The sequence below is a fragment of the Stenella coeruleoalba genome (assembly GCF_951394435.1).
Source record: "Stenella coeruleoalba genome assembly, chromosome: 5".
Lineage (NCBI taxonomy): Eukaryota > Metazoa > Chordata > Mammalia > Artiodactyla > Delphinidae > Stenella > Stenella coeruleoalba.
Genome location: NC_137150.1, coordinates 140715413 through 140738562, shown reverse-complemented (window position 1 = coordinate 140738562; position 23150 = coordinate 140715413). Strand labels below are relative to the sequence as shown.

Below are 23150 nucleotides of genomic sequence, written 5' to 3'. Positions count from 1 at the left end.
TTGCGTTTCCATGGCAGCTAATGACATTGGACATCTTTTCATGTGCTTGTGTGCCATTCCAGTGTTTTTGTTGATGAAATGTCTATTCATGTCTTTTGTCCATTTTCTAATTGGCTTGTTTGCATTTTTACTATTGGGTTTTGAGAGTTCTTTGCATATTCTGCATATGGTTACGTGGTTTGCAAAAATGTCTCCTGGTCTTTACATTGTCTGTTCATCCTCTTAACAACATCTTCTGTAGAGCAAAAATGTTAAATTTTGGTAAAGTCCCATTTATCAATTTTCCTTTAGTAAACTATGATTTTGGTGACAAGTCTAAAAACTGGCTAGTTCTAGATCTCAAAGATTTTCTCCTGTTTTTCTAAAAAAAATTACTGTTTTATGTTTTAAGTCTCTGATCCATTATGAATTAATCTTTGTGTGAGATGTGAGGTCACAGTTTTTTTTTTTTTTCTGCCTCTGCATGTCCAGTTGCCCCAGCACCGTTTGTTGAAAAGACCATCCTTCCTCCACTGAGCTGCTTTTCCCCTTTGTCCAAAATCAGTCGAGCATATTTCTGTGAGTCTGTTCTCCATTTCCATTGATCTGTGTGTCTATCCCTCTACCAATACCAAAGTCCTTATTACTGTCCTTTATAATTAAGCTTGAACCAGGTAAACTGATTTCTCTCACTTTAGTCTTCTTTTTCAGAATTGTTTTTAACAGTTGTAATCATGGGGGCTGCCGAGTAAACCTCAGGTGTCACAGAGAGCATCTGCCCCAGATCTCCCCTTGCTCCCCATTTCCCACCAAGTTACACACAGATACTCCTGGTCTAAGCCTAACTGACCCTCGTGACAAATCTCGTTTCCTGACATGATTGCTGTGGTCCCCCAGGGCTTTTTGCAGTAGTAATCATGTAAGTGTTAAAAAGATTGAAGGTTAAGCAGCAGTTCTCAGACTTGAGCCACATCAGGATAACCTGGAGGTTTGCAAATACACGGAGTGCAGGGCCCCAGCCCCGCAGGTCTGGGGAGGGGCCCGAGAATTCACATTTCTGAGAAATTCCCAGGTGCTGCTGGTGCTACTGTTTGATGGTCCAGGGACCACACTGAGAACCACTGATATAAGTAAGTTTCCCCAGGATCGGTGGTTAAAATGGCCGAATATCACACTTTGAATATTTTTCTGTCATTTTCCCTACAACAGTACTATTTACAGTCCCTTGGTCTGAGATTTCTTACATGCTGCAGAAGTCTGGAGACTGGACTTCCCTTCTGCAAAGGAGCATTCTGCACACCAGAGGGATTTTGCCAGCACAGCACAGACTTCAGGAGGCTCCTTTATAAAAGTTATTTATGACAAACCCACAACCAACATAATACTCAACAGCGAAAAGCTGAAAGACTTCCTGCTAAAATCTGCAACAAGACAAGGGTGCCCACTCTCACCACTTCTGTTCAACATAGTATTGGAAGCCCTAGCCATAGCACTCAGACAAGAAAAAGAAATAAAAGATATCCATACTGGAAGGGAAGAGGTAAAGTTGTCATTATATGCAAATGACATGATGCTATATAGAAGACCCTGAAGGTACCACACAAAAACTACTAGAACTGATAAACGAATTCATCAGAGTAGCAGGATACAAGATTGACAAACAGAAATCTGTTGCATTTCTTCACACTAACAGTGAGATATTAGAAAGGGAAAGTAAACAATGAACAATCTCTTTTAAAATCGCATTCCCCCCCCAAAAAAAATACGTAGGAATAAACCTGATCAGGGAGGTGGAAGACTTATATGCTGAGAACTATAAAACATTGATAAAGGAAATAAAAGATTATTTAAAGAAATGGAAAGATATCCCATGCTCTTGGATTAGAAGAATTAATATTGTTAAAATGGCCATTCTACCCAAAGCAATCTACAGATTAATTGTCCCTACCAAATTATCTGTGACATTTTTCACAGAACTAGAACAAATAATCCTAAAATTTATATGGAACCATAAAAGATGCAGAATTACCAAAGCAATCCGGAGGAAAAAGAACAAAGCTGGGGGCATAACTCTCAGACTTCAGATAATACTGCAAAGCTACAGTAATCAAAACATCATGGTATTGGCACAAAAACAGACATATGGATCAATGGAACAGAATAGAGAGCCCAGAAATAAACCCATACACCTATAGTCAATTAATCTCAACAAAAGAGGCAAGAATATACAATGGAGAAAAGACAGTGTCTTCAGCTGGTGATGTTGGGAAAGTTGGGCAGCTACATGTAAATCAGTGAAGTTAGAACATACCCTCACACCATTCACAAAAATAAACTCATAATGGCTTAAAGACTTAAATATAAGACATGACACCATAAAACTCCTAGAAGAGAACATAGGCAAAACATTCTCTGACAGAAACCATAGCAGTGTTTTCTTAGTCTCCCAAGGCAGTAGAAATAAAAGCAAAAATAAACAGATGGGACCAATCAAACTCATAAGCTTTTGCACAGCAAAGGAAACCATAAACACAACGAAAAGACAACCTATGAAGTGGGAGAAAATATTTGCAAACAATGCGACTTGATTTCCAAAATACACAAACAGCTCATACAAGTCAGTAACAAAAAAACAAGCCAATCCAAAAATGGGCAGAAGACTTAAATAGACATTTCTCCAAAGAAGACATACGGATGGCCAACAGGCACATGAAAGGATGCTCAACATCGCTAATTATTAGAGAAATGCAAATCAAAACTACAGTGAGGTACCACCTCACACCAGTCAGAATGGCCATGATTAAAAAGTCTACAAATAACAGATGCTGGAGAGGGTGTGGAGAAAAGGGAACCCTCTTGCACTGATGGTGGGAATGTAAATGGATACAGCCACTAAGTATGGAAGTTCCTTAAAAAACTAAAAATAGAGCTACCATATGACCCAGCAATCCCGCCCCTGGACATATATCCGGAGAAAACTCTAATTTGAAAAGATACATGCACCCCAGTGTCCACAGCAGCACTATTTACAGTAGCCAAGACATGGAAGCCTTGAGAGGCCAGACCAGAGGCAGGCACAGGGGAGGCGGCCACACTGGGCCACGGGGAAGGCCAGAACGGTTCCCTTTGTCCGCACCCTCTGATGCTGCCACCTTTGTAAGCAGTTTGAGGGCTCCCTTAAGAGCCCACTGTTCTTGTAGAGCTTCCTTGACCGTGAGCTGGTGTTGGTGGGTAGAGTGGGTTCCTGCTGATGGGCGGACGGCTCTCAAGCTCCTGGGGGCACCTCAGCTCACGAAAGCGGGTTTTCACGTGTTTCCTCTGCCTCTTTGTCCCTCTTCTCCTTTTGCTCCGTGACCAGCCGTTGCCCCTGTTCCAGACTGGCCCCTGACCCCACCTGTGGAGCCCATCAACCAGGAAACACCAAGTTAAACGTGCTGAGGCCACATGAGGCATCTTGTAATGTAAAGGGGTGTCCCCAGGAACAGAAAAAACTGTGCTGTGTTTGGGGAAAAAATATGCCCTGGTTGTCGATCCTTGGCATTTTAGGGGCAAATTGGAAATGCCATCTCTCTGCCTTGTTTCCTTATAACTAATTCACTCTTCTGTGGTGGACCTTTCAACTAATCACGTGTTCAGCCAATCAGTTTTCATTGGGACTTTGCATTTGTCTGCTATTCATTCTTCGCAAGCTCCCGGGGTGGAAATGGGGCAGAGGGCGTGTGGAATCGGCATTCGTGGAGCGCCGGCCTGTGTACTTCCCCAGAAAGGTACCTAGTGATACACTCGGGCTTGGCTAGGAGTGGGATGCAGGAAGGATGTGTTGAGGTAGCTTAATTGGGGATGGAGGGGTGGGAGGGAAGAGGAACGATTATTGAGTGGCACATACGGGGTGTGTCTCACTTTATGCTCCCCCCAAAACTACATGAGGTGGGCATTTTCATTTCCATTTTATAGATCAGGAATCTGAGGCCCCATCTGAACATGTCCAGATCGCCCACGAATATGCAGGGGGCCTGAGCACAGCTGCTCGCTGTGGAGGTGAACCTCAAGGTTGAATAGGAGATAGAAGTGACCCGTTGTGATAAAGGTTTTGTGGAGAGCAGGCGGGCTCTCCTCCATGATGTCAGGCGGTGCTTAGTCCCCCCAAGAGAAATTCGGTGTCACGCACAGGTTAGCAGGTGGAAGAAAATGGAGGTCACGTGTGATGTGATTGCCCCGGAGGAAGTCATAGTCCCATGAGGGAGGAAAAAATAGAAGTGGCAGTGAGAAAACGGGCTTTTTAAAATAGTGGTGTATTTATTTTACAACTGGAAATGGATGGCTGATATGAAAGATGAAAGCCTGAGTTCACGAAGACGTCCTAATTCAGAGCCATTCACATCAATGGCTTATGAAAAAGCATCATTCTCGGTTAGAAAACATTTCAAGGCCCCCACCCGAACCCACGATAAAGGGGACCCTGCTGCCTGTTGCCTTTAAAGCACAAAGTCAGGGACTTCCCTGGCGGTCCAGTGGTTAGGACTCCACGCTTCCACCGCCAGGGGCCCGGGTTCAATCTCTGGTCGGGGAACTAAGATCCCGCAAGCCACGTGGCAGGACCAATAAAATAAAATTAAAAATTTCTTAAAAAGCACAAAGTGGGCTTCCCTGGTGGCGCAGTGGTTGAGAGTCTGCCTGCCGATGCAGGGGACACGGGTTCGTGCCCCGGTCCGGGAAGATCCCACATGCCGCGGAGCGGCTGGGCTGGTGAGCCATGGCCGCTGAGCCTGCACGTCCGGAGCCTGTGCTCCGCAACGGGGGAGGCCACAGTAGTGAGGCCCGCGTACCGCCAAAAAAACAAAAAAAAAAAACAAACAACAACAACAAAAAAAAAGCACAAAGTAAGTCAGTCCCTACACAGGCTCGAGGGGGCCATTAGCAGGGACTGTCTTTAAAAATGCCAATGGAAAAGAATCTGAAAAAGAATGTAACTGAATCACTTTGCGGTACAGCAGAAATGAACACAACACTGTAAATCAACTGTACTTCAATTCTAAAAATGCCTTTGGCCAAAGCTGATCACTAACGCGGCGCTCTGTCCTGACAGGTGGTGGTGATGGCTGAAGATGGGAACGAGGAGATCATGTTCATCTGTAAGTGGCCCGTGGCCCGTCCTCACCATGGAAGGCAAAGCCACGTCCACGCTTGGTTTCTGTAGTAGAGAAGAGCTCTCTCCTTTAGACGGGGTCTTACTTGTTTTAAGAACCGCGATTTATTACACGAGAAACGTGCTGCCGGGTACCGTTTTAAAAGGAGCATCTTTCTGAGAACTCCCGGCAAAGGGCACTCGGAGGGGTGGCAGTTGACTCAGATACGTAACCCCGGGTTTTAGAAAGAGGCTCACAACCTGTTAGATTTATGATAAACGGGTTAAGTTGGTGAATTTTCATTTACGCTCGTTCCCTGGGGACACCCCTGTCCTCTGTCCCCATGGAGGTGGCTTGGCCTACTTTGCAGCATGTCGAGGAGCAGGGTTTCCTCCTGGGGGCGCACGTCCTGCGTTGCACTCTTTTTGCGTTCGTGGGGAGCACTGTCACTTACCCCCAGGCCGCGCGATGCTCTGTGGGCGTCTCCCTCCCCACTCAGCGCCCCCTCTGACGCTGGGTTGTTTGTTTGCAGGGTGTGAAGACTGCAGCCAGTACCACGACTCTGAATGTCCCGAGCTGGGCCCAGTGGTCATGGTCAAAGACTCCTTTGTGTTAAGCAGGGCAAGGTAAGTGACCGTCTTGAGCTGCTTTTATCGTCCTGCCTGTCAAACAGGGTTTTCGGCATGTCACCTGCTGCAAGAGCCTGGTGGCCTGGGTGTCTACGAAAAGGGGGGGGAACAGCAAAAGAAGACGTGGGAGAGACTTCGGTGAGAAGGGCTGTCCTCACGTTTGAGGCCGTCCGAAATCTCCGTCCCACCGTGAGCTGAGTCTCCTGCCGCCAGGATGAGCGGAGGCTGGTTGCAGACACTTCAGGGTCAATGTCTTTTATCTAGTTCCTGGTTCAGCTGATGGGCTGGGTCGGTTTATGCGTTGAGCGGCCATGGCCGAGCTTGTTCTGTCTCCCCTGTGGTCCGAGCCCAGGCCTGCCGTCTAACAGGCGCCCACTGTGGGCAAGGGGCGGGGATGCGGGCAGCCAGGCAAAGGTGTGGCAGCTTCTGGACGAGCACCTAGATCTGGTGAGGGGGCTCCGTGGCTCTGCCAGTGCACGTTTCCCTGGGGGGGAGGGGCACAGCCCCACCTACCACGTCGTAGCTGTTTGAACCCGGACGAGACGTGCTCCTGTCTGCACCTCAGTTGCCTCATCTGTGAAGTGGAGAGAATAACTACCCCTTGGAAAGTTGCTGTGATCGTTACACCTGATTCAGGGCCCGGCATGTAGTGGCACTAAAATTGTCATCTAATCAACGCAGTTCCTAGAAGCCGCCCAACTGGTTTTCCCAGCCTCTTTATTTCCTTGTCTTACTGTTGCTTCCCTGCACAAAGCAGAGATTACTAATTTCGCCTGAAGTACAGATCTGATGAGCTCTCTTCCAAAAACCTTCAGTGGTTGCCTGTCGCCCACGAAGTTCCCGTGGGAGCCATCGGCCCCTCTATGATAGGTTCCTCGTCTCAGCCCCCCTGCTCGCTCCTGGGAGGGGTGTATGCTCCAGGCGCCCTGGGGGTCCGCCCCACTCCCGATGTGGGCCAGGCTGGCCCTGGCCTTCACGCAGGGCCCCAGCCCACATGCCTTCCCGCTGGCACGCATGCCCCATCCTTGATATTCTGAGTTTACTTAGAAAGGCCACATCCTCGATGAAAGCGGCCCAGTGCGGCCTGGCTGGAAGCGCTTTGCTGGTCTTTGGAATGCGGTGGCAGTTCTCGTCTTCCCCGTGGTACTCTACACGCGGCCCCTCTTTGTGGTCTCTCTGTGGTCCTCCTCTCTCTGGTGGCCGATTGAAGCCCACACTTAGGATGTGTGTGTGTGTGTGTGTGTGTGCGTGTGTGCGCGCACACACACGCATCGGCTCTGTCTCCTGGGCGGGGATTTTAAACGCATCCTTGAGTCAACGCCCCTCTATCGCCCACTCTGGGGGCCAGTGAGAGCGACCTTTTCCGTCACCCTAACGCTCTTGTCCCCTGGTGTGGGTGGCACCTCGGTCAGTGGATGCCCGGGGCCGAGAGTCTCTTGCTTTGTTCTATTTCTAGGTCGTCCCTTCCCTCCAACCTGGAGATCAGACGCCTGGAAGATGGAGCTGAGGGGGTGTTTGCTGTGACCCAGCTCGTCAAGCGCACGCAGTTTGGCCCATTTGAGTCGAGGAGAGTCGCCAAATGGGAGAAGGAGTCTGCGTTTCCATTGAAGGTAAAAGCTGGGGCCAGTGGGGGAGGCAGAACCCCTGCTTTGTGACCTTCCTCGTGCAGATGGGGCAATGCCCACTGAGCTCTAGTGATTCATAAATGTCTTAGAAACAGCTCTAGGTATTATAATTCTGCTGAATTTCCAAGACAATGTTCAGATTTTTTTTTAGTTTGTTCTTATATCACAAGAGCATCAGAGTTAAGTTAGTATTTTGCAAGACATTAAAGAGAGCCTATTTAAAACATCTGCAAGAGTAGACCCCCAGCGCAGGCTTTGGGGGGGGCTTTCTGTGGACTTTTGCAGGGGTGCGTTAGTGTTTTTGCAGGGGTGCGTTAGTGTTTTTGCAGGAGTGCGTTAGTGTTTTTGCAGGGGTGCGTTAGCATTTTCACACCGGTGCAGAGCGTAGGATACGTTGCGAGGCTCTTTCGAAAGGAAGGTGTCTTGTCGAGGCCTTGATGAGAGGCCAGTGCAAAATTTGGCAGCTCTGAAAAGCACATCAGGCTGGAAAATGACAGCTTTTCTATGACACTGAGAAAACCAAAACGGAAGGAAATCGGTGGGAGGGCTTGGATCACTTAAAGTGAGACCCACGGAGGCGCCATGAGGCGAGGGACGTGGGTGTCAGTCACAGCTCTGTCCCCGCACCCAGTACGCGCCCAGCCTCAGCCAGCCTTCAAAAACATCTGTGACATAAACAGAGGAACAGGTGCTGGTTGGGCAATGGTTACCCCGAGAGGTGCGCTCTCCTGGAGACCCTTAGCAGAGACCCACGTGTTTCAGGACAGAGGTGATCTAGGTGACCGCGGAGTTCCGCCAGTCCTTGGAGAACTGAGTTTACAGACAGATTTCAGCACAGCAGAGCGGAAGGAAAGGCACTTGATTTGTTTACAAAGAAAGGAAAGAAAGAGACGTTATTTTACGTGAAGGAGTGCGGTAAAGAGGCCTGGGGCTGATGCACGTAATCACTATGGGCCCGAGGTCGGCCCGAGGCCCCTTTGAAAAAGTCCTCTGTGCCTGTTTTGGTTTCTTTCAGCCACTCAGATTCTGAAGGTCTGTGTCTCGTATTGAGTTGTTTCCAGCACAGGCTCAGCGTTGGTTATCTGGGTCCTGGGGGCAGCTTTATGCCCGTGGAGGGAGGGCAAGGGAGCAGTTCCCACACCGGCTCAGGGTCGTTAGGCACCTGGTGGACCCCTCTGCCCCCTCCTCTTGCTTCTGAGGGCTCCATCCTCAAAGGGGGCCTCCAGCTCTTAGCAGTGTGGAGCCCCTACAGGAAAAGCCCAGGAGAGGGGGGAGATTTCTTCCTACAACGAGGAAGCAATGATTGCATCAGAAAATGGCGGACAGGAACCCCCTATTCCATGTGGTTACTTTGAACTTCAGAATATTCAAGCTTCTCCCCCTGGTCCCTGCCTGCAGTTAATGGATAAAGCAGTGGTGCTGCTTTGCAGAGGAGGGCGCAGCTTATAGAGATTGAGGAACTTTGCAACAGAGCCGGGAGAAGAACTTGGGTGTCCTGATGCCCAGATGGGCCATGAGTAGAACTCAGCTGTCCCGATGACACCTGGGCCAGGTATAGAGTTCAGGTGTCCCGATGACGTCTGGAACTGGAGTAGAGCTCAGGTGTCCTGATTCCCACCTGGGCCATGCCTAGAATTGAGGTGTCCCGATGACACCTGGGCTGGGAGTAGAACTCAAGAAGCACCTTCATGCCCACTTGAAAACTGATTAGAACTTGAGTGTCCAGGTTCTACACCTGGACCACCTAGACCTCAGATGTCCTAGTTCCCAGCCGGGCCACGCATAGAGCTCAGGTCTCCTGGTAACTCCTGGCCTAGGAGCAGAACTCAGGTTTCCCCATGCAGCAGAATGCACGTGTGCGGGTGCCCACCTGGACCACGGGTGGAATTAGGCATCCCAGTTCCCACCTGAGCCATGCGGAGAACTAGGGTCTCCCGGTGACACCTGACCTTTTGCTGTGTCTCCTGCTTCCCTTCTGCTTGTGATCAGCCCACCTGACCCCTGTTCGGGGGTCTACCTCTGCCCTCCCACCACTGTAAATGCCCAAACAGGTCCGTATGGAGCACGGTTTGGCCTCTGATGTGGTGCCGTCCAGACTGGTCACTCAGCAGCCCCCCTTCTCTCACACACACACACACACACACACACGCTGACACGCACACCGGTGGATAACCAGCCCCCGCCCCGGCCCCTCGGCGGGCCGCGCTCACCCCCAGGTGTTCCAGAAGGACGGGCACCCCGTGTGCTTCGACACCTCCAATGAGGATGACTGCAACTGGATGATGCTGGTGCGGCCGGCAGCGGAGCCCGGGCACCAGAACCTGACGGCCTTCCAGCACGGCAGCGACGTGTACTTCACCACCTCGCGTGACATCCCCCCGGGCACCGAGCTGCGCGTGTGGTACGCGGCCTTCTACGCCAAGAGGATGGACAAGCCCATGCTGAGGCAGGCCTGCCCTGGGCTCCATGGTACGTGGGGGCCCCTGTCCCCAGCGCGCCTGCTGTCCTGCCACCCCACGGGGACCCACGGCCCCTTGGCTGCACGCAGCAGCCCGGTGTTAGTGAGAAGAGTTGGGCCGGGCAGGCCCGCGGGCGTGGGGAGCACCGAGGGCTCGGTCCTGACGCCACGTGGTGGGTCTGTAGGTCTGCTGGTTGAACATCTAGGCCGAGAAACCGTTAGAAGAGTTTGCCCCAAGCCAGGCGCTTGCTGGCGGGCAGCTCTGCCCCCAGCTCTGCGGCTTCACACGCGTCACTCACCCATCTGGTCCCTGGGGGTCAGGTTGTGGCCCCTGGGTTTGGGCAGAGGGAACAGAGCACAGAGAGGTTAAGGAAGCTTCCCTGAATCAGTGCAAAGAGTGACGGAATCAGGGTTTGCACCCGGATTCTGGCTCCAGTGCTGGTGCTAGCCACCTTCCAGCAGCCTCTTCCCGGAGGTCGGGGTGTGCGTGTGCATGTGCGTGTGTATACGCATGTGTGTGCCTGTGCAGCATGTGTCGTCAAAGAAAGACCCAGTGGAGTCACGTGTGATTCACCCACATCCCTTTGGAAAAGCAAATCAGAATGCCTGTCCTGCTGACCTGGGGTCGGGGGATCACCGCGTGAAGGGGGCCTTTTCTCCCGCGCTCTGGGTCCTCGGGGGTTCATCCTCACCACCTGGCCTTGAGGGGCCACGGGGTGGCTCACACGTGGCATTACAACCTGGGAGGGCAGGGCTTTCATACGGCTCCACCTGGCCCTGCCCGGGGCAGCTTGTTGCTGCCACGAAGATTACTTCCTGTGGCAGGACTTTCCTTCCGACCGCCGAACAACAGGGTTCTGACAAGGAGATGATTCCTCTTATTATGAGCACCGTGGGGTACAGACAGCTCCGTACAGGCTTGGGAGGTGCTGGTCTGTCCCACGTGGGCATCATGGCGGAGGTTTGGGAGCTGCTTCCGGTGGGCTCACGTGGCAGTGTGAGAGAGGGAGGGAGGTATCCGTGAGGCATCCCAGACGAAGCACCACAAACCGGGGCTCAAACAAAGGAAACATGTTGTCTCACAGTCTGGAAGCCTGGAGTCCAAGATGCGGATTTCCCAGCTCTGGTGTTGCCGACAGCCCTCGGCGGTCCTGGAGTGTAGCTGCAGCTCCCCGTCCCTGCCTGGGTCTCTCCCTGTGCCTCTGGGTTCTCTCCTTATGAGGACACCAGTCACTGGGTTTAGGACCACCCTCAACCAGTCTGACCCATCTTATCTTGGTTACCTCTGCAGAGACCCTACCCAAAGGTTCCAGGCGGACGTGAATTTCCAGGACCCCTCTTCAGTCCCTGCAGGCTGGCTGGGTGGTGGTGGCCCGTGGAGCCTCTTGGGGGTGCTCTGGGGGTGACAGATGGCTGCAGGCGGGGTCTGGTGGCAGGAGAGGGTTTGCATCTTCGCAGGGATATTTGCAGGGAGACTGGGTTTGACGGCCCTTTATTTTGATAGTAAAGGGGGCAGGAAGAATTTGGAGAGACCCTGCGTTTTTCACCAGACTGCTCTAGCCCCTAGGGTTTGCTAAAACCGGGTACCTGGCCCTGCCCCTGCCCCTGGGAGGCACCTGCAGTGGCACTCCACGGGGTCAGGAGTCATTTTCAAGCACCGAGGTGAGGCCACCTCCCTGGGTGCTGGCCAGGGTCACCAGGATCTTCCTGACCTGGCTTTCTCGTGTCGTCGATTCCTTACCCCGTGCGTGTCCCGGGACCAGCCCAGACTGCACGTCAGGGTTTGGCTTGTAGAGTCTGACCTTGTCAGTTGTGTGCTGGAGGTGGCATGCATGCCCCTCATGGCTCTCAAGGTCAAAGTCAACACAGAGGTCACCTCCCCTTATCAGAGTTCCAGTTGTTGTTGGCTTTTTGCCTCTGGAGGGCTCTTGAATCTGGGGCTGCGTTGGAGAGCATAGATCTTCATGAAATGAGCCCAGGACCGTGTTGTCCAATACCTGCCTCCGGATTCCGTTCTAACCGTTCTCAAGCAGGACACTGGGGTAGCTGTGGCCCTCCTCTGGGCTTCTGAGAATGTAGGGCGCTGTTCATAACCAGGCAAGCAGCGTGGCCACCCTAAACTAGCTTCTGAATTGGGGAAATAAATAAGCAACTTAGGTACTCGAAAAGTTTAGAAATAGCTTTTATGATCTTTCTCACTTTCTGTTTCGGGACGAATGTCAAGCACATATTTCTTGGCGACGTGATGAAAGTTCCTGACTGCTGTTAACTAGCTGCTTAGTTGGGTTCCTTGTTTCTTTTCTCCCTGGGAGAGCCCCCTGCTGAGTGCCCGCTTGGCCCCGGCAGTGCTGCTGGCGCCAGTACCATTGCTGCACCTAGGGGCGTGGCAGCCGCCCTAGGACCCCCGCGTTGTCTCCTACCACCCTGGCCTCCTGCCCAGCCCCTTCCCCAAGCCCCTCTCCCCTCCCAGAGAGGCTTCTGGAACGCTGCTCCAGCCCCACCCATCCGGGTGCCCAGGGCCCAGGCGGTCTCAGGTGTGTGTTTTGAACACCTCACCCATCGGCAGCCATGCGTTGGGGGTACTGGGTCACTGAGTGCCCACTTCTCAGTAACGGGAGCAGATGAGACCTGTGAGGAAAGGCCTGGAAACCCGTGGAAAGCTGGCTTTCTGCAGGATTCCGATTATCCAGATCTGACAGGTAGGGAGGTGGCTTCCCCTCTGCCCCTCCTGAGATGAGGCCGCTCCCCATCCCGCCTCTGGTCTGGACGCACCCGTGAGATCACACGGGGCCTTTGTGGCCAGCGCTGCACCCTTAGCCCGATGCGGGTGGGTCAGAGCAAGGTGAAGGGGCCTTAGGAACCAGCAGTTTGTTCCAGAAGCGTCCTGAGGGGGCCCGTGGGCAAGGAGCAGTCTGCCTCTACGTTATTCATAAACTTTCTAGGTGAGCGTCGGAACTGCTAAGACTCATTGGTTCTCTCTCTATGAATTTGCCTCAGACGTCCTTGTCATAGATGTTTGCCATAGAGATCGGCCAGTTTGTAGACTGGCAGAGGAGACTTTTAGATACAGAGGGAAGTGGGTTTCCTTCTCCCTGGCACACTCCTTTCAAAAATTAACCTGTTTTTTTTTTTTCTGGTAGTGGATTTACTTTTCTAATCACATGTTCTCCTTGAGCTCCCATTAAGGCTGGTTTCTCTTCTGTACACACACCTGGGCCCGTTGGCAGGTGAAGGAGGAGGCCCAGAAGCCCAGTGGTCTCAGCGGGCAGGTGCATGGGGTTCAGGGTCGGCTGTCAGCATCAGAGTTTCAAAATCACCTTTCTAGTGAAAAAAATGAAATATATTTAAGTACATTTCATAACATTTGGGGAACTTTTAAATCACATATAACATCACCATCTTAACGACTCTTAATCTTTTTGATTAGCATTTTCTAATTGTTTTAAAAAACCAGCACTGTGGGCGTGTAGTTAACAAACAATAAAATAGCGATTTTAGGTGGACAGTTCAGTTTGGACAAACGTCTACAGTTGTGTGAGCTCCACCACAGTCAAGATGTAGGACGTTCTGAGCACCCCAGACGGTCCCCTCGCACAGCTCTGTACCCCGTCCCCTGGCGGCCAGCATCTACCCTCTGTCCCTGTAGTTCTGCCATTTCTTTTCCATCGTTTAAAAGGCTGTGCACTTCCGCGTGGTTGAGGTCTTGCTGTACGTGCTGATGTACCACGTGATGATCTTCATCACACGTTCTGCCGACCGTCCTGCTGTGGGCCTTCTCCCTGGCTCTCCACTGCCAGCTACTGTTTCATTTTGCGTAGACACCTCTTTTGTTGGGCGTGTGAGTGGTTGGGATGAAGAACTGCCTTCTGACTGCTGGCTAATTTTTTCTTAAGTCTTTTTTTTTTTTTTTTTGTGGTACACGGGCCTCTCACTGCTGTGGCTTCTCCCATTGCGGAGCACAGGCTCCGGACGCACAGGCTCAGCGGCCATGGCTCACGGGCCCAGCCGCTCCACGGCATGTGGGATCTTCCCGGACCGGGGCACGAACCCGCATCCCCTGCATCGGCAGGCGGACTCCCAACCACTGTGCCACCAGGGAAGCCCTTATCGCTGTTTTCTGACACAGACAGAGGCGTGCTTTTTCCTGGTTCTGAACGCGTGTGCAGTCGCCCTTCTGGATGGTTTTGCTTTGCGAGTGGCCCCGGAGGGTTGCGGTGGGTCGTGCGTGTCAACACAAGCTGCACAGAGACGGGAGTGGAGGTGGTGGTGAGGGCTGGTGGCCCCCGTCCAGCCCTGACAGGCTGCCACGTGGGGTTTAGCGAATCAGCTTCCTGGGCCAGGACATCACGAACATACATTCACTTTGAACGTCCCCGTTACCAAGTCAGCTCGCACTGCTCACCGCACGAGCAGCCCGTAAATCGAGAGACCGGCTGGGGCAAGAAATAGCGACTTTATTGGAAAGCCAGCAGACCGAGGAGCTGGTGGACTCGTGTCCCAAAGAACCAGCTGAGTTAGAATTCAGGCTGCTTTCATGCTAAAAGGGGAGGGAATAAAATCAGGCGTCTCCTGGTTCCGGTCAGGGGATGTTAATTTCCTCCTTCCTGCAGCCATTCACAGGTGAGCCTGGTCCGGATGTTTCCTGTGAGCCAAGCAAAGGTGTTTTAGCTTTACCGTCTTTACCCGGGAGGCAGGGTGCCCAGTGAGGGGCCATTAGGTATCATTTAAGCTTATAGGCAACATCCCTTTAGTGATTAACTTGTCACAGAATACAAAGGTTCTTCTCCATTACATCCCCAACTTCGAGGTCTCACGAGAGCATCGGTAGTTCTTTTTGAAAAGGACCCTGAGCAACCAGGGTCTTCCTCTGTGTTCCATGGACCCTGGTCATCTCCCCCCGCCCCCAGACTCCCACGGGGGTGCCGGGAGGGCTAGGGGCACTGCCTCCGCAGTAAGCACCTGCCCCAGGCGGCTGTTTCAACCTAAATTCAATAAAAGTGAAAGTCCAGCTCCCCGGGGGCACTCGGCGCACGTGGCTGCCCCCCTGGCCGGCAGTCACAGAGCATTTCTGTCACTGCAGAAAGCTCTGCTGGCCAGCGCTGGGCAGGAGCCGTGGCCACACCAGGGCGCGGGGCCTGGCTGTTTGGGGTTCCGCCCTTTCTTGTCACATGAGCCAGTGAGAGGTTGGGGAATTCGATGTGGGCCGTAGCATGCATTTTTTCTTTTCTTGAAGTTGTATGGGGGTGGTGGTGTCTGGTCCCACCAGACTGGCTTCTGGGACGAGGCCACGTTTCCGTGACTGGTGACAGCCCTGCGTCAGGCCCTGGTTCCAGTGCTCTGTGCCCGGCTTCCTCATCTGTGAAATGGGGACATTCACGGGCACGAGCGAGTCCGTGCAGGTAAAACGCCGAGAATGGCGCCTGGAGCATTGGACCTGCTCCCAAGCGGTGACAGTTGTTACCGCTGTCATTGTCACCTCCTGCGAGGGCAGGTGTGCCCTGCACTGGGCTGGGCTGCACAGAGAGAGCAGCTGCTGGACCACCTCCCCCTCTTGTCTTTTGAAGCTGCAGGCACCCCAGAGAGCAGCACGCCAGTGGAGGCGGAACCCAGCCGGTGGGTGTGCAAGGTGTGTTCGGCCGCCTTCCTTGAGCTGCAGCTGCTGAATGGTAAGGGGCAGGTGCCTGCCCAGCCAGACGCCGGCGAGTCCCGCGCTGCGCTCCCCCTGACGTGCTCTGTCGCTTCCACGCCATCCCTCTGGGATGGTGGCAGAGCACACGGGAGTTCCCTGGCTTTGCGGGAGCAGCTCAGCTCCCAGCCTGTGTCTTCCAGGCCTCCTCCCGGGATCTGTGCTTTGGCTTGAGGTTCTCTGCGTGTCTGGCAGCGAGGGGCTTGTTTCCTTTCTCTGAAGCTCAGCAGAGCATTAGTTTGGTGTGGGGGACAGTCTCTATTTCTGTAGCCTTCCCAAGCATTCGCAGCCGGGTGGCCGCATCGTTAGCTTGTTCTGCTACGTGGCCAAACTTCCAAACGCTTCCCGTGACACGCAGCACGTAACGTTGTTTGCTTTAAAACTTTCCTTCCCTCATCCCTCACCCCTCTCCTTCCCTGGCCCCTCGAGGGCACTCGCGCTGCACAGTGGTCCTGAGCGTGGAACAAGTGGGGAGACAGCCGCCACTTCACACCGAGGCCTGTGTGAGCCAGTCGAGGTTGTCGATGGGAAGAATGGCTCCTTGGCCGAGTGTGCAGGCGGGCGCCAGTGGTCCCTGGAGGGCGCTGGTCCCCATCTGTCTCGTGGGTCACTCCTCCGTCCTCTTGCTGGTGCCCCGCCCTCCAGCCAGCCTGAGCCCAGCTCACCTTCATTCAGGGAGCATGGCCATCTCTGTCTGCTTCCTGTGTGTGGCCCAGTTATCTTTCCCTGGGAGATCTTTGAGGTTTCTTCTGTTGAAAATAAAGGTTTTTGGCCTTCATGCAGTGTTTTGAAAGACAATTTTGTTCATTATGAATTGAATGTTTATCACTATGCCTCTTCAAAGGCTACGTTTTAAAATAACTGTATTATATATTCATCGTAGAAAAATTAGAAAGCTTAAATGAGCTTTGAGAAGAATATAAAAGTTGCCTGTGAGGTCACCGTAGAGAGACCCACGTTACTTTTCGCTGTGTTCTTCCAGTTTCTCTTTGCTCACACACGCGCACCCAGGCTTTTAGTTTTTACAAAACTGTACGTGATTTTACAAAACTGCCCGGCTTCTGTCGCCTGACTGACTTTTTAAAATGGTGGTTGTGTTTGGTGCAGTGGAAATGCTGTCATTTTCAAAGCAGAAGAAATAACGTTTATTTGCCTCTGCAGAGGGCACCCTGTTAGCAAATAAAATTGAAAACAAACAAAATGGAGGTTGGGAGTGGACGCCCGGCCTTATATGCCTTTGCTCCCCTGTCCTGCAGAGCACCTGTTGGGCCATTTGGAACAATCCAGGAGCGTCCCCCCAGCCGGCCAGCAGGATTCGGTGGCAGAGAAGGAAGCAGACGTGCCCCGGGGGGAGCCTCCCGCAGTTCCCAAGAGTGTCAGTGCCGCCAAAGAGCAGAAGAAAAAGCCTCGAAGGGGGAGAAAACCCAAAGCATCCAAGCCAGAGCAGCCTCTAGTTATCGTGGAAGGCGAGGAGCCCGCAGGTGAGGGGGAGGGGCCCGCAGGTGAGGGGGAGGGGCCCGCAGGTGAGGCTGGTCCCAGTCCTGGGGTAGCAGTGAAGGGAATGGGGAGGGACCTGAGGCCATGTTGCCTCCATGCCCGGTAGCAAAACTCGGCACAGAGCCCTTCTCTTTCGCTGAAGCAGCTCTTCGCGCACGGCGACTCGCAGTGCGGTTGGCAGGCTGTGCCGGCTGTGACCTTTGACAAGCGCGTCCACCTGTGTAGCCGGATATCAGGACAGAGAGCATGTCCGTTCCCCCCAGCCGCTTCCCGGCTTGTCTCCGCGTGGACTGGCGTTCCCGTCCTGGGCACCGTCTCTGTGCCCGGCATCTCCCGCACGGCATGTAGGGGAGGCTCGTCCACAGCCGGGTCCCCGCTGCCTCTTCTCCTTTGCTGCCGAGCCGTGTTGGTCCATCATGTGGATGCCCCACCGTCTGCTCCCGTGTCCCCTGTGGACAGTCGTGCAGCTGGCCTCCAGGCCGTGGCTAAAGCCATTCTCTGACTGTACAGTAGCCTCAGTTGAGCTTGGAGTGACCTTGGGCCCTCATTCTCAGGTGTGGGGTTCCCAAAATGCCATGTCCCCTCGGCCCTCACGTGGCCTCTGCCAGAAGTGCCTGGTGCCAGAGGATTCCTGGCGGGTCTCGCACGTAAGGACCAGACATGATGCTCAGACACTAGCGAGTCCCCTCACTACCTTCCTTACTGATCACTGGGCAGTTTTTCTTTTCGCCATCTGCCGTAGCCCAGGATTTCTTTTGCGAGAGTGAGAAGAAATTTTTATCCTTTCTTGGAATTAAAGAGAATTCAGAGGAGCAGCCCTCACATAATGTTCTCAGGAGAAGTGGTTTAAACTTCCCCTGGACAGTTTCCCTGCTTCTCTATAAAGAAGTAGAGGAGAAGGAGGTGAAAAGCTTATTAAATGATTATTTCACTAATTCTAAGTTGCATTAGGAAGACGTCACAGTAGGTGAAGTGGCTAAATCTTTGCACGTAACCTTCCCGTATTTCACTTGTCCAGAGGTTCAGGCCTGGGTCCCTGTCACTGTGGTTATTTGATATTTGACTCTTGTACAAAATGATGATCTGCTTTTGAACATACTCAAGATGGCTTGTGTGATTACAAAAATTAATATTTCCAAATCTCTGTCAGGACAGAATTAGCTAGGTTATAAGGTCCCACCGTATGTCAAAGTGTTTCGGTTTTAGGTGGTACGAAAGGGATTGAGATAGTGTCATGACTTAACCACAGATTATAACTCCAGTTTTGAGTTAAGAATAATATTTTGCTTTTCTAAATCTGCAGGTAAATGTGTGGATTCTAAACTATCGCTAGTTTTTTTGGTTTTTTTTCCCTGTGTCAGTCTTGTGATCTGTGTCTGCCCCGTTGGCCAGGCTGTGGCCCCTCGGGCCTGTCATCTTGGTTCGGTTGCGTTCCATCCCCGGCCCTGGTGATGACACGGCTTGTCCTGTCCCCTCCACACAGAACAAGTGGCAGAGATCATGAGCGAGGTCGAGCCTGTGGCTGCGTCGCCGGACGAACGGATCATGGAGCTGGTTCTGGGGAAGCTGGCCGCCACCCCCAGCGACGCGAGCTCAGTGCCAAAGTATGTCCCAGAGCAGCGCGTGGGCCCGGCTCCACAGGCAAAGGCGCCGTGGCGGCTAATCCGTTCCAGAGGGAAGGCCGGATGAGAGGGGATGGTTTACTTCTTGTAGGAAACGTATGTGCTTGGGAAGCAGCAGGAGCTCTGGAGCCCAGGGGGTTAATAGCGCATCCACTGTGAAATAGCTTAAAATTTTAAAAACTATTTTTTACTGTAGTAAAGTACACATAGTACACAATTTACCATCCTAATCGTTTTTAAGTGTACGATTCGGTGGTTTTAAATACATTCACCTTGCAGTGCAGCCTTCCGCCCATCTCTGGAACTTTTTCATCTTCCCCAAACTGAAACTCCATACTTACAAAAAACACTGACTCCCTATCAGCCCCTCCCCAGCCCCTGGCACCCACCATTCTGCCTTCTGTCTCTGTGAAGAGCTCAGAGGAGGTACCTGTGTCTCCAGGGGCCTCATATGCGTGTTCTCACACGGTGTTTGTCTTATTTCACTTAACGTGACGCCCTCGAGGTTCATCTGTGCTGTAGCAGGTGTCAGAATGTCCTTCCATTTTAAGGCAGAATAATATTCCGTCATGTGGGATGGACCACATTTTGTTTATTCATTCTTCCATCAAGGACACTTGTGTTGCTTCTGCCTTGGCTGCTGTGAACAAATGCTGCTATGATAGGACAGTTTGTATTTAAATTTCTGTAAATTTAACACCTTGCTCTGTGTGTTTCCACTTTTTATGAACGAGGAAAATGTTTGTATTTTAGTTACTATTCTTAGGCAGTTTTTTGCCCTGGAGTTGAATAAGCTGGTGGCAGTATTTTTTTCCAGCCCTTTTCCCACGGGGCCAAAACGCGCCTGGTCCTTTAGGGTTCGGGAAGCTGTGGAAAAACTGAAAACAGAGCAGAGCAATGTCAGAAATGGTGAACCTGACCTACTTATTTATACTCCATCTTATTGCCCAGAGGGTTTCGGTAACTTACCGTCAGAAACACATTTCATAGGGAGAAGAAGTTTGAAAAATCAGGTTCGGGGAAAATATGAAACAGGGTAGAGGCAAGTGAAGAAAAAGAGAACAGTCATGGTTACTCCGGTCGGCACGCCAACTGAGCTCCAGGCTTCCCGGTGGCCGGAGTTAACGCCCAGGGAGCTGAGTGGCCGGTACGGGAAAAGCTAACTGGTGGCACTGCGCGTTCAGCGTGTCTGTCCCTTCCAGGTGCCCCAAAGCTGCAGGGGTGCGCCTGAGCACGGCCCCCCGCTCTCGTGTCCGGCTAGGAGGATTTGCCAGGGCCTCTCTCCAAGGTGACTGTGACCTTGAACTTTTTTCTCCGACCACCCTGTCTCCCACCGGTCTCACCGGCTGGTGTGTCTAACCCAGCAGGTTCCCGCACCATCAGAGCGGCAGCATCACCCTCAAGAGGAGCCTGATTCTCTCGAGCCGCCACGGCATCCGGCGGAAGCTGGTGCGGCAGCTGGGGGAGCACCGGCGGGTCTACCAGTGCAGCATCTGCAGCAAGGTCTTCCAGAACAGCAGCAACCTCAGCAGGCACGTGCGCTCCCACGGTGAGTCCCCGCGACGTCGGCGCCGGGCGGCTGGGAGCCGGGCGGCTGGGAGCCGGGCGGCGCGCCCCAGGCGGGCGTGTGGCCTCAGGGCGCCTGGAGCAGTGGCGCGCGGCTTGTCCCTGCTCGTCCCTTAGGTGACAAGCTGTTTAAATGCGAGGAGTGCACCAAGCTGTTCAGCCGCAAGGAGAGCCTGAAGCAGCACGTCTCCTACAAGCACAGCAGGAACGAGGTGGGTGAAGGGCCGCTGCCGTCCAGTGACGGAGGAGAGCAGCCCGTTGGCGCTGATGAAGGAGTCACGGGGTGGGGGCAGCGGGAGCCGGAGCGGCCCAGGTGGGTAGGTGGGCGCCACCAGGGCTCGGGCCGAGCGAGAGGCCCGCGTGGGCAGCGAGCTCACCCGGGCGCGGGGCTCCCTTTCAGGGCAGGGGCACGGCCAGACAGGGTTCACGCTCCACGCTGGGCAGGAGGGTAGCGGGGGGAAGGGCCCGCTCCCTGAGGGGGCGCGTCCCAGCTGCCCCCGCTTCCCGCCCCCCCCCACCAGGTCGACAGCGAGTACAGGTACCGGTGCGGCACCTGCGAGAAGACCTTCCGCATCCAGAGCGCGCTGGAGTTTCACAACTGCCGGACAGGTGAGGGGCCCCGCCCGGCGCTGAGGCGCGGGTACCTGGCGGGGTGGGGACCAGGTGTTCCGGCAGAGGGTGAAGGTGGATTTAACAGGTGTCCTCACCTGTAACGTTCCCCTCCGTTCGGGGTGCTTCAAGCAGCTGTTACTTACTCTCAAGAGACCGAAACTTTCCCTTTAGACGGGGATTTATTTCACATCCTGTTATTCCTCCGAAGCAGCCACATATGGCCCACAGTTGAGCCCGTGGTGAAGCAGGGGGGTTTCGTCGTCGCCGAGGATGGTGAGTGGTAGGGTTGCTCTGGGACCCGGTGAGCAGTCCTTGAAGAGATGGGGTCGCGGCTGGAGGGCTGGGCTTCCGCCTCGCTCTCGGCAGGAGCTTCCTCAGCCATCCGCTCCCCTCCCTCCGAGGACCCTGCCTGGGTCCAGGTGAGGGCCTTGCCGCTCCCTCGCACACTCCGGCCTCCGCTGAGCCTGCCGCTGTCCCCAGTCCCCACTCGTGACACGGACCCTCGTCTGCTTGCGTGCAGCTGAGGCCGGCGTGCTTGGGCCAGCCGGCGGCCGGGACGGGTCTCTGGGCCTGGCCGAGGGTCTCAGGCCCCGTGTCTGGCCGAGCGCGCAGCTGGCTAGTATACGCGATGTATAAATCCCCGGGGACGGCCAGGGGACGGCTGTGCAGGAGCCCAGCCGGCAGGGGAGGCCCGTGTCCTGTCCCCGCGGCTCTTTGCCCTGTGCCCCGTGGGGGAAGGCGGACGGCTGCGTTCCCACCCAGGGAGGATGGGGTTGGCGGAGGGTCGCTGTTGTCTTTTCGGCCCCCTCTTCTAGGCATCGTCGCACACCTGGGGGGTGGATACCAGTGGCAGTCGGCTTAGAGACCTGCCAGGTTAACCTTTGATTCCGAACCCCCTTCCTGTCGAGCCCTCGGTGTGTGTCACCGGTCACTCTGTATCTCTGTGCTGGTTCTCGTTAGGGTGCCGGGGGGCCGGCCCGCATCTCAGGGCACCCTTACCCCGTCACCTAAATCGCCACTGCCCCTCCCTGCCGGTGGCCAGCACCCGCTCCTGCAGCCTCTGCAGTGTCCCTTCATTGGTTCATTTGCTTGTTCCGCTTTGAGGGCTCCTGTTGGAAACTGCGGCTGGTTTCCTCCGTCCACAGTGCCTCGCTCCCAGGGCGGGGCTTTTCTGAGTGGCAGCTGAGTCTCGTCTCACCTGAGCTCCAGCTGCCCCGTGTCAGTCACGGCATGAAGTGGCCTTGGAAGCTTCCGGGTGCGCGTCCAGGTGCTACACCACCTGCATTCCGCAGCCCAGGTGTTCCCAAAACCTGGGGGAAATCCACCAATATTTTGATGCCGTATCAGTCAGAGGACCCTCGAGCTGTGCTTACCGCCGGGCAGGATGGCGCTCCACGAGGCCACGCTCGGTTCTGCCCGAGCTCAGTGGGTGGGCCTCAGAGCGGAGGGGGATGCCCCTGTCCCGGCCCGGGTGTTTGCTGCGGCCCGCTGGAGGCGGAGGCAGAGAAGTTCTCTTCTTTTTATCTTTATTTCTCTGGACACAAATGAAACAGAAAGTACTAAGTCAAAGCAGCAGTTGCTACATGTCAGCAAAAAGTTCTGTTAAACCAGACGTTTGTCTGTCTTCGTTATATAGAAGTTAACAGAGCAACGATGAATTGAAATGCAGTTTCTCCACAATTTCAAAGGTCAGAAGTTTTGGATGGAAGACAAAGGATAAACCTGGGAGCTGAGGTCGTTTGTGTAATATATTATTTGCAGGCTGTTGTACTTTCTTGTAATAGTGTTCATGTTAGGAGAATGTGTCTTCCGTAGACCACGTAGTCAGGGATTTGTGTGAGGTTTGAAATGATGGGTCTGCTGGGCTTTTTCTCAAGCTTTCACTCAGCAGGGCCTGTCCTGGGTGTGAGGTGGCCCTCGTCTGCCCTCGACCTTCCTGAGGGAGCTGGAGGAGAGCAGAGGCTCATGTCTAGGCCCTCAGGCAAGATAGGGTCTCCCCGGAAACCTCCTGTCCCGCCTCCGGGTGACCCTGTGCCCCCTCCTCCACCAGAGCCCACGTGTTGGGCTGCACCCCCAGGCCTGCAAGCCTTGGAGCTGGCCAACCTCGAGACCAAAGAAAGAGCCCAGAGACAGCGACAGAGACATCAAAGGTTTACTGGACGCGGGAACCTTACACATCCGAAACAAAGGTCCTGAAGCCGCACCCTGCCAGGTGCAGAGGACAGGCAGCACCTGGCAGGCAGAGATCTTCCCCCCTCAGGGGAGAAGGAGGCTGCAGTTTATAGGGGCAACTGACATCAGGTTGGCTTATCAGTTACCAGGGAGACCAGCGGCTGGGGCACACCCCTCC

General features: G+C 53.8%; 1 protein-coding gene across 3 annotated transcripts in view; it reads left to right on the top strand.

The window, feature by feature from the left end:
- Positions 1–5069: 5069 nt before the first annotated feature.
- Positions 5070–23150, top strand: part of PRDM15 (PR/SET domain 15) — a 43727-nt gene continuing 25646 nt past the window's right edge. The window contains exons 1-10 of one of the 3 annotated variants that reach the window (XM_079922289.1): positions 5070–5111; positions 5638–5731; positions 7191–7344; positions 9576–9828; positions 15382–15483; positions 16760–16984; positions 18484–18604; positions 19987–20171; positions 20306–20400; positions 20710–20797. In XM_079922289.1, the coding sequence (XP_079778415.1) occupies positions 5075–5111; positions 5638–5731; positions 7191–7344; positions 9576–9828; positions 15382–15483; positions 16760–16984; positions 18484–18604; positions 19987–20171; positions 20306–20400; positions 20710–20797 (1354 nt within the window). In that variant the 5' untranslated portion in view covers positions 5070–5074. Of the gene's footprint in view, positions 5112–5637; positions 5732–7190; positions 7345–9535; positions 9829–15381; positions 15484–16759; positions 16985–18483; positions 18605–19986; positions 20172–20305; positions 20401–20709; positions 20798–23150 lie in introns of those variants that run through there. The other 2 variants (XM_079922291.1, XM_079922290.1) reach the window with 2 other exon arrangements.